The 13,430-nt window shown below is 39.7% G+C and overlaps 1 protein-coding gene across 2 annotated transcripts in view; it reads right to left on the bottom strand.

Moving 5' to 3' along the window:
• VEZT (vezatin, adherens junctions transmembrane protein) overlaps window positions 1–13,430 on the bottom strand; it is an 87,247-nt gene that overhangs the window by 39,385 nt on the left and 34,432 nt on the right. For both annotated transcript variants that reach the window (XM_067559793.1, XM_067559792.1), the window contains exons 3-5: window positions 7,748–7,837; window positions 4,920–5,095; window positions 2,165–2,440 (exon numbers count right to left, since the gene is read on the bottom strand). In XM_067559793.1, the coding sequence (XP_067415894.1) occupies window positions 2,165–2,440; window positions 4,920–5,095; window positions 7,748–7,837 (542 nt within the window). The remainder of the gene's footprint in view (window positions 1–2,164; window positions 2,441–4,919; window positions 5,096–7,747; window positions 7,838–13,430) is intronic.

The raw sequence follows: 13,430 nt of genomic DNA on the forward strand, positions 1-13,430 counted from the left end.
TGCCTCAGCTCCTCAATCTTTGCATGGCACTGATGCGTGTCCCTTCCGTACCCCTTCGCCAACATGCCACAAGCAATCTGCCGGTATGTAGCAAAGTTCCTATGGCTGGAGTGGAGCTGAGACTGCATAGCCTGCTGTCCCCACAGATCCAGCAGATCCAATAAGTCTGGTGTGCTCAAGGCGGGTGTGCATTTACTATGTGGAGCCGACATGGTCAACTGGGAAGATGCTATGTGAGCTCTCCACAACGAGCAAACAGGAAGAGGCATTTCAAACATTCCCAGGCTTTTAAAGGGGGAGGGATGCATGCTTGTGTACCTGGCTGCAGGACAGCAGAGTTCAAACTGTTGACCAGAGCAGTCACAATGGGCATCGTGAGACACCTCCAGGAGGCCATTTACAGTGATGTACGCAAGAGCAGTGTCTACACTGACACTGTGTTGCTCTAACTTTGTTGCAAAAAGCTCTATGCCTCTCGTCAAGGTGATTTTATTATGTCAGCGTAACAGGAGCATTAAATCAGTAGGAGGTGTGTACACCTCCACTGTTTTGTTAACAAAAACTGACTTTTATCAACAAAACTGTGTAGTGTAGACAAGGCCTAAGTTTTAAAGAAAAGTGGACACAAGATCAGGAGTCAACTTGAAGCCCATCTATTGTTTTAAACTACTATATTTTAGATATGCAATTAAAGAACCAGGGACTAATAATTTTGAGCAATCAAACCATAGATTCATTTATTTAAAATTTAAAAAAATAAATACAGTTTTTCTTAACTGTAATCTGGACAAGTCCTAACAGTAAATTATTTCTGAGACACTTTTTGTGAAGATAAAACTGAATACTGCTTAATTGTATACACTCTCAACAAAAAATATGTAGGCTGATTTAGGACATGCTTAAACACGCCATAAAGACAATAAAATATGTCCTTGGCAAAACTTAATGCAAGCATCTCATCATCTAAAATTAGGAAATTAATTCAAATTAGGTTTCAGCCTTGCATGTAGCATAATGTGCTCAAATGCAAAACATTTGAACTGGTAGTAGTAGCATAATGTCTACAAATAAAGATCAAAGTTCTTTACGCACATTAGAACATTTAAGTAAGTCAGAAATTTATACAGATCCCATAAATCAAAGCAGAGCAAAAAGGTATTTTATTGGTATGGAAAAGGAAGATGACTGGACTTATTTTTTGTTTTGATTTTTGCATTTTCTTCCTCCTCCCACCCAAAGTTCTATTAGCACACATACTTTTATAACTATATATTGCTAGAAATTACATTGACTTAAAACAATGGGAGGGAAGGACAATATATAGGTACAAGCATGTTGGCTTCCAGACCAGTGTATGTGTTCAGTGTGCCACAGTGTTAATTCATGAAAAACAGGAAGAAAATATACAACAGCCAGTTTAACTGCAGACAACGAATAACTAGGATCAGAATATCAAATCCCATAAGTGGAAAAAGACAAATTCTAGTGGCAAACCATGCTGAGTATTAAGCTTCCGAGGTGCCATAGATGTGAAAAAAGCTTTAACCTATGAGAAAAAGACCTTTCATAGCATTACTTTAATTATAAGTAATGGGATGAAAACATAATGACTATTGCACATCATACAAAAGGATATACTTTTTCACATAATCTTTCATTATAAAATACTACTGATTACTTGCCGGTCAGATAACGTTAGAAAACATTTTTGTACTCTAAAATGCTAAACACATTCATCAACATACTAAAATATAATTTTAAAAATACTACATGAGCCTTCAAGGACTGGTCACTAAAGAGGCTTAGAGTCCCTTTGTCTCTCCCCATTCCTTCCCATAAAAAATTACTTGTTTATGTTGTCAGTAATATAGGAGGAGATTTTCAAAAGATACAAAGGGCAGTTGGTGCCCAAAAATAGAGCTGTTGTGAATTTGAAAATCTCCATACTGCACAATTTTAAACAGCGCTGTTAGACTTTGAACACCTGCAACGTAATTATCATGGTAGTTACACTACTCTGTCTGTGTAAATAACAATCTTAATTAAAAAATTCAATGTATAACATTTCCCAATAGATTCCATCTGCCATGGGAGATAACATTAAAGAATTCTAATACTTAATTGAATGAATCCATATATAAAATGAAATAAAATAAAGACTCACAGGGTAAATCCTCTGGAAATGACTTCAGTCTCTTGAATGAGTCGCAGAGCTTTTCTCACAAGATTAGTAAAAGCTCGACTATTTGCCACTGTCTCTTCTAGCTGGAGACTGTATTTTCTCAGGGACATTTGCAGCTTGGCTGTCCTCCATGTGCCCAGAGCTCGTATGACCACATAGACAAACAGAACTAGTCCCCACACCTTCCAGAATGATCCATTCCACCATGAAGGAAGCATAATCAATGCACTGACAAAGGTAAACAGCAGAGACACATCCCTGCAAACAAAGGAATAGAAAAAAGGACATCTACCATCAATTCCTGAGATTAACCAACTGAGGAAAGTCATGAGGCTCTCAACTACAATGTTGTTTACATTTCATTAATGTGGACTTTTATGTAAGTTTTGAAGAGAGTTATAAACAGCAACAAGATCATAAATGGCAGATTTAGGTGTTTTATGTACAGAATTAGTCTGTAGAGCCAGGATATATTTAATTTATTGGTTTGAAACAGCCACTGGAAAAATAATGCACCAATTTGAAAGATCAATCTTTCAAACATATGACTTTTTTTAAAAAAGTGCTTGCTCAGCATTAAAAGCAAGGGTGGATGGGAACTGTACAGTCTGCACTTCCAGGCTCAAGAGGACAGTGGTAAAGGGCATGTTTTTTTAGGTAACCAAACCCACTAAATAATGACAGTTTTATTTTTCCAGATTCTGACTCATTTAACCTGGACACCACACACTACAAAGTTTTAACAAACCCTTAAAAAGTTGGCTGTGGAAATCTTTTTAGGCAGCTCTGAAGCTTTTCAAATTACCTGGAACAGTGGAAGCTAAAAATCTCATTTCGGCTATGCTCAAAAGCGGATTTTTCTTTTGCAAATTTGCCATTTTTCTTTTGAAAGTTTTGACAGAAAAATTGGTCTATTAGAAAAAAGAATGTGGACCTTAGACAGTATTTAATCTGTAATTTTGCGAAGCTATAAGCATTCCAAGCTTCAAATAATATGTATTTATTAGAGCTGACTGGGAAACAGCCTTCCAGTTCATCAAAAGTTTTTGAGTTTTTGCAAAAAAAAATTGTCCTGAATCATGCTGAGAATACAAAAACTCAAAATTTTTTGCTTAACTGGAAGTCTGCAATATTTCAGTTGGGGAACACCCGCTGTGGGAATGTTTCAAAACTCTTGAGATGTTTCTGAAACAAAATATGCTCTCTGGGCTCCCAAGAAGCCTAGAAACCTGGCTCTACAGTAGTCCACCAGGCAGCTACTGAGGAGCTGACAGCTTAGAAGCCATGGCTCTGCGGCAGCCCACTTCATGCTTGGGACTGTGGGAGCCAGGAAGCCTGCCTTGGTGTAGAGCTAGAGTGGCAAGTAAGCTGCCAGGAAACTAGGTAGAATCGCACCAAAATTGACACGTTCCAGTGGAACATTTTAATTTTGATTAATCAGCATTTTCTGATGGAAAAATGTTCCACTGGAAAATTTCCAGCCAGCTTTAGTATTTACAGATTCCTTCTTCCTTCAACACCACACATAAGCCATTTGCGTTTTCACATAACATCCGTAATATGGTACTCTGCATAATGACAATGTGTTTGACTCCTACTCTTATAAGATTGAAAGGCAAGTCCAAAAAGAGATGAATACAGAGATCCCCAATCAGATGACAGATTTCAATATATTGTATAGTACTTAATTCTTTCACACTATTTACTGATTTTAGCAGAGGCCCAGGGTTAAAGAAAGCATTGTGTAGGGGGCAAAAACACTCTGGATAGGAAATCAGCTTTAGGAGGACAGAATTATAGTCTTAAAGGGCATGCAACTTTTATAAACAAAACCTGTACATCAGTGTGAAATTCATAATCTTTCTGTAACTTCCCTGCTATACCTAATAAACTTTCTGCTGTCCTGTTTTGCAAATTAAGTGCTTCTCTCTGATATCTACATCACTAGCAGCATGAATGCTACACAAATGTAATCCTTCCTCCATTGAGAATATATGAACTTAATAGCATGATGCAGTCTATGAAACTTCTTATACATTTCACTCCTCTTAGTTCTTCTCACCATTTTTACCATGTGGTGGGAAATTCCCTAGATCTGCCGGTCACTTATTTTTTGAGACACAGAAGTGGAATACAAATTTATCTTTCTAAAATTCAAATAGATACAAATGTTTGGCCTGAAGAAAACCAAAAACAGGAATGTTAGAAGGTCCAGCAAATTATTTAAGAACACCAAAAAATTTAGTACAAAGTAAATTAATACTGTAGACTTTTCAATTGAGAAGTGGAAAATTCAGTCTTCAGTTTACGGTGCCTACACTAGGTATGTACCAAAGCTGCCAAAACATCACTTTAGAAGTTCAAGAACTAACCCACCACTTTTTTTATTTAATAAAATTTGTCAAAATATTCATAAGTGCCCAATGTATATTCCGGGTGTCTATTCCATAAATTAAAACATACACTGTACTATAGAGGACTATGTGTAACTATCCACCAGCTTTCAACCCACCTTCTCCTCAAAAGCCTGAGGAAAAAATGGTCTCTTCAGTGTGCCCAAGAAGTTAAAAATCTGTGCCTGGCAGACCAAAAAGGAGTCAAATAACCTAAATCAAGGACTTTAGATGAGAAAAGACAAACTTTTTTTGTAAAGTCTCTTGTGCTAAGAGCATGCTGATAAGTTTCCCTTGTCAGTGTATTTAAATAATGACAGGCATAGGCGTTTTCTGGACAGTACCAAATATTAGGAGTTGCTAGGGAGAGTAGTTTTGGAAGGTGTCCATTTTCCTGTTGCTTGGACTGCCCTGCAGACAGGATACTGGGGTCGAGTAGCTCAATCAGCTCCACATCCTCCTGTAGCAGAACTTCCTGTTGCAGGATGGTATAGAGAGAGTCCAGTCGAAACCCAACATCCTTAATATGAATTAGTGAAAGAAAAACAGGGTATGAGTAGAAATTAAGATTAAGTTGTTAAAAAATAATAAATCTTCACTGTTTATAGTTCTGAAGACTCCAGCATTTTAGACACACTACAGTTGGCTATACCACTTATCTTAAATGTGTTTCATTCTAAAACCTCTTCTGCCATCTGATCTTGAAAGATGCATTGCACTAAACTCATGACCTACTCCTAAACGAGGAAAATGTGGCTGAACTGGAAACATGCCAGAGGTTGCACCAATGTATTTCCACAGGACTGAGTTTAGGCACCAGAATTTATCAGAAGAATGGAAGTCAAACTGCTACCTGAAAATCTGTTGTGTTCAAATGAATCTAGCTTTTTTCTATAGCGTCTTTCATTAGCAAACAAAAAGATGTTAAAATAGAGACAGTGCAAATCAGTCAGTTACAAATTTTATCTGTGGACCAGTTGATAAAGACAAGGTCAATTTGCTGGAATCAGAATCCCTGCCTGCAGTGGGATTCTCCAGGAGAGAGTCACAAGACCTTTCCAAAGGGACCTATGGCTCCACAAATGAAATAGCGTCGGATCCTATGGAGCTTTATCTTGCCAAAACTAATAGGAACTTTAGGTGGTGTCAATGATTTTAATGCCATCACAAACATTTGCACTTCCCCTTCTTCAACTAGAAAGTTTAAAGAAAAATCTCTGTGGCTATATTACCTACAAAAGTAGCTCTCTGAAGTCTTAATTCAGACACTGAAGCAAACTGTATCTCTAAAACACCAAAAATTTCCCAATGAAGAACAGAGTGTTCAAACTCAACAAAATGAAAATTTACCATCAATATGTAGTCTAAAGCTAAATTAAAAGTGTAAAAAGGGAAAATACTTCTCTTCTGCAGTTTCTTCAGGTACAAGTCGCTAACAGACCTAGAGGAGTTTGTCACTTCATTACCAAAATCTTTCTAGTTTTCAATCCAATTGGCACTATTAAAGCCAAGGTAAGTATTTCTCATTGACTCAGTGGGGTAATCGATTATGAAGATAGTAGGAAAACAGCTATCCAAAGGCCCTAATTCTTTAAAATAAAATAATAATAAATCAATGATACTCTGGTATTATCTTATACCCTACTACTTTCAGTTTTAACTAGAGAAGACTTGATTCAGGAAGCCATAGACTATGTGCTGAAGTGAACTCAAGAAAACGTCTTTTGAGTCTGTTTAGTATCTTACAGATACTGCTCTGCATCCTCTTGCAGGGGTCCTGGGTTGGCTAGCTACCTCAATTTCTTGGTTTCCAGGATAATGGCTAGGAAGACTATGGAAGTAGCATACTCAGCTTATGTGGGGGCAAGGGAAGAGTTCCTTGCTTTGCCTCCTGGGAAGTTCAAAAGCAATGTTGCCAGGCTGTAAAGGAAATCTTGACCTCCTAGGCTGAGGGAGTGGTGATTATGAGGGTTTGGGGTTGGAACTGGCAGATCTCTCAAGACTCCAGGTGGGGTGTGGACATTCTTCTTGTCTCGTGCAGCAAAACTCCTCCCCCAATTTTATTTAAGGCTGTATTTAAGGACAGCGTTCTTATGTCATACATACAAATAAATAATAATAGTGAGAAATCAGACCTCTCTAGCTCTGCAGAGTCAGGAACTCTCCACAACTAGTACGGCAAATTTCAGTGGTCAAGTGCCAGGTCTCAGAGTGAAAGGAAATGTGGACCCAGTCCATCCCTGCATCTTGGCCCCTTTATGCCAGGTTATTCAAAGGACCACAATGCCAGTGGATCTGACCCACAGGTAATTCCTTCAATGCTGTGGATGTCCTGGGCTGGTAGACAGCCATCTAAGCATCTGCTTCTGGCAGGAACCCATGGTGCACAAGGCACAACAGGTATCCCTGGGTGCTGTTACACTCTAGCAGAGGCAGCCAAACCTAGGGGCCACAGGCAATTGGCCACAAGTTATGGCCAACCTCATGATGCTATAACCTGTGCTAGTGGCTGAGGTGTGCCCCAGGCAAGAGAAGATGCAAAGGAAGTATGAAACTACCTTTACCCTGCCCCCCAATCTCTATGACAAGTTCAGCTCTGGCACAGGGGTGATTTGAGCCCTCTGTGTTTTTCCAGGTTCCACCACAGAAAAGATGCTCACAAACCAAGTGACAAATTTGAAGGGTCATTCATATAAATGATCAGGAGCATAATTTCTGATGTAAGCAAGTGGTTTGCCCTTAAAACCAGATCTGAATTGTTAGGATGCAACACATACATGGTATGGTAGTCTGTTTTTACCTCTCTCTACAGCCGAATTGGATCAAGAAGATTGGACGCGATATTCAGTCTCTTTGGCTTTAAATAACAGCTTCACTCTTTGTCAAGCTTTTCTAAGGTAAAATTACCTTATCTACATGTAAAAACCTTTATGCTGCATTTCAAAGCCATTCAGGTTGTACACAGTCAGCTTTGCACTGTTCCCTAAAAACTGACGTAGCATCAAAACGCTAGTCAATGATACATTTTGAAGAATACGTCAAGTCCCCATTGGTCAGTCTTGTTGATCTTGTTGACTGGCACTGAATGCAGCAAAATATATAGATCAAGGAGGCACATAAGGGACAGAAAGACTCAGGGACTAGGGAAGGAAATAAAAAAGAAATTACTTACCAATCGGTGGAGTAGGTCATCTTTTTTCTTACATGGTGAAAAAGGAAACCGGCTTATAAAGAGCTCAGCTAGTTTTGACAGGATGCCTTGCTAAAAGGAACATAAAATGAAATTACAAATATAAAACAAACAAAAATTCATTTACTCCTGCCCTTCACTTTCTCTTGATAAGGCAAATTCCAAGTACCTGAGAGTAAGTTTTCACTTACTCTATCTGGCTCAACTTCGGAATATGCTAAGGGGATACTTGCTTCCGATCACTTGAAGATGTCTGTACACAGGAAGGTGAAAAAAAACTTTCATGAACCCTTTCATTCCAGGGTGCTATAAATGCTATATTGTTAAAAGCAAGTGTAATTATGATTAGCCTGTTGACCTGAGGGTTGCAGTTGCTACCTGAGCATGAAAGATCCCTTCCCTCCTTGAGAATAAAAAAAGAACCAACAGGATTAAATGGTTCAAAGGAACCCAAGGGGGGAAAAAGGACTGGGATGGAGGAGTTGTCTTTACCTACACAGGTGCTACAACTGGAAGACCAGGATCAAGGCTGGCCTAATGGACACAGACAGTGAAGGTGCTGAGACACTGTGACTACACAGTTGCAGTTACTGTTCCAGAAGCTCCATGTCAGATTAGCAGTAGGCATTATATACTCTTATCTCCATGCTGCATCACATGTAACCTAAAACTGGGCTTTTAGCTTCATTTGTGAGTTGTAGACCTCAAATTAAAGACAGAATCTTTCTCCTCATGGATTTGAAATAACTACTAATTCAGGCCAATAATCAACAAGTATTTCTTCAAAATATGACCCAAAAAAAGAAACCGTGTCTTGCTCGACCCTGCATCATTTAATTATTAAAAATGGATGCTTTTAACACATACTGTAGATCTGCTTTCCACATCTCTTTGTAGAGCTGGTAGAGGGTAGTTTTAAAAATATTTACATGCATTACATGAATTTCATGGCCACACCTCTCAACCAAATTGGAGAAAGTCCAGAGAAGAGCAACAAAAAAGGTTAAAGGTCTAGAAAACATGACTTATGAGGCAAGATTGAAAAAATTGTGTTTGTTTAGTCTGGAGAAGAGAAGCCTGAGGGAGACATGATAACAGTTTTCAAGTACATAAAAGGTTGTTACAAGGAGGAGGGTGAAAAATTGTTCCCGTTAACCTCTGAGGATAAGACAAGAGGAAATGGGCTTAAATTGCAGCAAGGGAGGTTTAGTTGGACATTAGGAAAATCTTCCTCACTGTCAGGGTAGTTAAGCACTGGAATAAATTGCTTAGGAAGGTTGTGGAATCTCCATCATTGGAGATTTTTAAGAGCAGGTTGGACAAGCACCTGTCAGGGATGGTCTAGATAATGCTTGGTCCTGCCTTGAGTGCAGGGGACTGGACTAGAAGACCTCTCAAAGTCCCTTCCAGTCCTACAATTCTATGATGACCTTTAAACTGTTAATATGCAGCACAAGAAATCAAATTGTGTTACAAATGACTGGAATGTGAAATACTGTGTTTTGTTGCATATTGCATTGTAATTGATAGATAATAATGGGATTGTTAACTATAAAACGTGGTAAGAGTATTTTCTCACTGTGTGAATTCAATAATTTGTTTCATAAACAAGAAAATTGGCTAAACAAATTCCAACAACCAAACAAGCTTCCCAGATGGAAGCAGCACTGTGAACTGTGGATCTTCAGGTGGACCACATGAGCTACAGAAATGTCTGTCTTCTATGTGGAGCAGCCACTAGAGAGGAAAGCAACACAAACTTCTCCAGTGGGTTACAGAACTAGTACTAGAAAACAGTAGAATGATTTGGGGGAATCAGAATTCCTGAGTTGTTACTACTACTGGGATGGGAGTGTTTTCTAATGTGGCCACGCACATAGATTTGACATTTGTTCCGAAAGGCAGTGTGTCATTGACTTGATGTGGCAACCCAGATATGAAAAGCTTTAGTTATCCTATTAACATTATCCAGAGCCATTCAATTCCACTGGACATTTTTAAAAATAATAAAACCAACTCACTACTTAATAAGGAGAAGTGGAAAACTTCTGATTTATTTTTTTGAAAGAACATGTGACTAAGTAACCCCTCTCACTTTGTATTGTAACCTGATGGGAATGAAGGGGTTAACTTCTTTCTCAAAACAAGACAAGTAAGGGAGAAACTGGTGGGGTTGGGACAGTCACTAAACATAAATGAACTATCAGGAACTAACAGCACTAGGGGGCAATTGCTGCAAACCTCTAGACAAGTAAACAAGTCTGCAAAAGTACCACGCCCTGGGAGAGATTGCATAGGCTGGTTTTGAGAGGATTCAAGAAAGGCCCAGAAGACAAAGAACAAAGAAGTGAATTAAGTGGAGAACGTGCTACAGAAGAGGGATTCACCTTTACTCGACCCATGTGATGGAGTTACACAGGAACAGTGCTCTGGAACCACTTGACACACAGCCAGTCAGGACTCTTGTACTTGGAGTCTGCACCCCCTTCCCCCGTGTCTTCACACACCAGTGCAGCTGCCTCCTGAATCTGGCCTTGGAGGGTTCAGTACCCCTGCTCTGCCTGAGCTTGCCCCTGTGGGTCCCCCTGGACGGGACCCTGGTGAGCTCTTCCATGCCCCCAAAGGGGCCACGGACCCTGCCTTGCAGTCAAAAGTGTTTCACAGTCAGCGTGGAAGTCAGAAGGGTTTATTAGTTCTCAAGATCACAGCACAAAGACTTTGTTAGCAGATTAATTAGAAGTTACAGCAGCGACCAAATGGAGAGCCTCAGAGCCCACACTCAGGCCCTGCTCCTCTGACCTCTCAGGGGAACTGCCCTTCCACCCAGCCAGCACCCAGACACGCCTCTCTTGCCCCTCCCCAGTTCTTTGTCTCTTTCCTTGGCAAGATGTTACAAACTGTTGCAGCTGGTTGACCTAGGAGTGCAGAGGGGTATGGCTAGGTCTGCATATGTGTGGCTGGAGAAGCCCATCTGCCCTCTAGTGGTCTCTGCAATGATCACACACCCGGGTCCCATCTCCAAAATACATGAGTAATACATGGGGGGAAACTGAGGCACGCACACAGCACTCAGAGGAAATATTAGGAGCATCTCCACTTCATCACAACCTGAGATTGATATAAGACTTTAACCTGGAGGGTAAAACCCTACTGGAAGGGTTTGAATGACTTTGAAACCTGCCATGGTCTCCAAGTGAAAAATGAGTGACATCTGGTAAGACAGGCATGCATATTCATTGTTTACTCCTTTCAAAATATTTTCTCTCTATACTGCTTTTGTTCTAAAGAAATACTTTGCTTTACGAAGGCAGGCTGGTCAGCGATTAACCCTGTCATCGTCCCTGGTAGATAATCGGACCACAAGTGTTGAAGTAACCTCAGACTTGTCTACACTAACAACTTTGGAACTAACAATTTATGTTGTGGCACCCCAAGCGACGCAGATATACCGACCTAACTCCTGGTGTAGACAATGCTATGTTGATGGGAGAAACCTGACATAAGCTACTACCTGTGCTGATGGGACAAGCCCTCCTATTGGTGTAGGTGATGTCTCCAGTGAATGGGTGCAGCTGCGCCGCTGCAGCATTTAAGTATGGACAAGCCCTCAGACTTGCTAATGTGATTGCAGTGAAGAACACGAGGAATTGCAGCCTTTATCCACAGTCTCGAGGGAGAGGAACACCTCACCCCAACCAAGGTGACAGCTAGAGGTCTGAAACCTGAGTGGGGGTGCCCTCAAGGAGGCCATGAAGGGATCACAGGTGCAGTTACCCCAGAACTGTGATACTTGGGTCCAACAGAGTAACCCAAACAATGCTTCCATGTATGTAAGCAATATGTTTCTATGCCTGATAGAGCTATAGAGCCATATCAGAGGAACGTATTAGTGAGGTCATGAGGATATGGACCAACACTTCAAATATCACAATGACAGTTCTTCTGACTGTTTTGTTAGCGCCCTTGTTGGGACAGAATGATATCTAATCAGTCTATGAAAAAGCCCAAGGGAAGCATTCAAAATGCTGTCATTTGAGGTACTGAAAACTAGAACAGACAACGTGCTAGAAAATATACTGTACAGAGCAATCCTGCATTAATTGGGGGATGTAGTAAATAAGCCAATAGGTTTGTTCCAACTCTCATTTCTATTATTACGGCTTGGATTTCCTGTTCCCTATGAGGGTAGGAGGGAATGCTGGTAATAAGGTAAAACCCTCTTTCTACCTACAGAAGATCCTGAAGCTGCAGAGAGGCAATGGCAGCAGATTGTCCATTTAGAAACACCACTGAACGCAAGAAGTGTGTCAAAAACTATAGTGACGTGATGCAAAGTAAAACAAAATGCCGTCTTGGTAATGAGTAGAAGCAATGGGTGAGGTGTAAATAATGGCCCTTGAGCTACATATGAGTGGTCAGATGGATACTTAATTTAGACTAGAGCCTCTGTTCCCAATGCACTGAAAGTACAGTATAGAAAAAAGTATTTATTATTTCAAGATAAAGTTTTGCTTTAAGAACAATAATCTTTTTAAACTACTTTCATCTTCCTGAGTTTTCAGCTCTCAATTGCACACATTTAAATCAATACCAAGGACAGTTTTAATTAATGACCATTAAAGTCAGGAAATAAAGCACTGCTACCAGCTGACTAATATAATCTGTTGAGCAACAGACTAAACCAGCGTGTTGTGCTGTGTAAGTTACCTTTTGGTTCATATTCCACATTTTGATTTTAAAGAAAAATCTGAGCTTGCATAAATGCAAGACAGGCAAGCCAAAGCTTGAAGATGCAAAACAAGACAAACCACTGTTTTGGGCTGTGAACCAGTGGTGTGCGGTAACACATTAAATTATTCAGGTATTTTGGAATGATGTCTGATAGTTTTTATTCCCACTGGAAGTGTTACTGACAAGTAAAACAGTCTTCATCAACACACAAATCAGGTCATGTTGCCTTTGATGACTCTTGAGTATTCTCCTTGCTACTTTAGAACAAAAATAAATTAAATAGGCTCTTTGTGAACTATGTAATAAAATATCTATTCCCTATATTTTAACTGATGGCAAGGGTACCTACACCCTGGGATAGGCATGCTTTTATGTGCTTTCATTTAAATCCAAATAAATAAAATATTTATTAATGTTTCCTTTATATGAGGGATGAACAGAAGATAGCATTTATAGTGTCTTGCATTTATATAGCATTTTCATCCCAACACATTTCACAAACAAAGTGAAACTGCAGAGAGGTTACTTCTACCTACTACTAAAATATAATCACATCTGGGGTAAAATGGGATGTGGCAACTATTTAACAGCACTCAGAAACACACACAACCGTTTAGGATAGGAAGTGGAGAAAAATACCCTACACAGTTTAAATTATAGAAAAAATTTAAATAAGATGAAAGCCAAATGAAACTACCCAAACTGGAATTAAGCCAGGAAACGGGTTAGGAATCCTTAACTCTAACAAAGATCTGGTCTACACAACAGAGTTAGGTGGATGTAAAGCAGCTTACGTCGATCTAACTCTGTAAGCATCTACGCTAAAACATAGCTCCCACCAGTGTAACTCGACCATTACACCAACTTAATAACTTCACCTCCACGAGATGTGTAGCACTTAAGTCAATGTAGTTAGGTCGACGCAGTGTCAGCT

The sequence above is a fragment of the Emydura macquarii genome, unplaced genomic scaffold (genome assembly GCF_026122565.2).
Source record: "Emydura macquarii macquarii isolate MOO-44397 ecotype Brisbane River unplaced genomic scaffold, CSIRO-AGI_Emac_v2 contig_2205, whole genome shotgun sequence".
NCBI lineage: Eukaryota > Metazoa > Chordata > Testudines > Chelidae > Emydura > Emydura macquarii.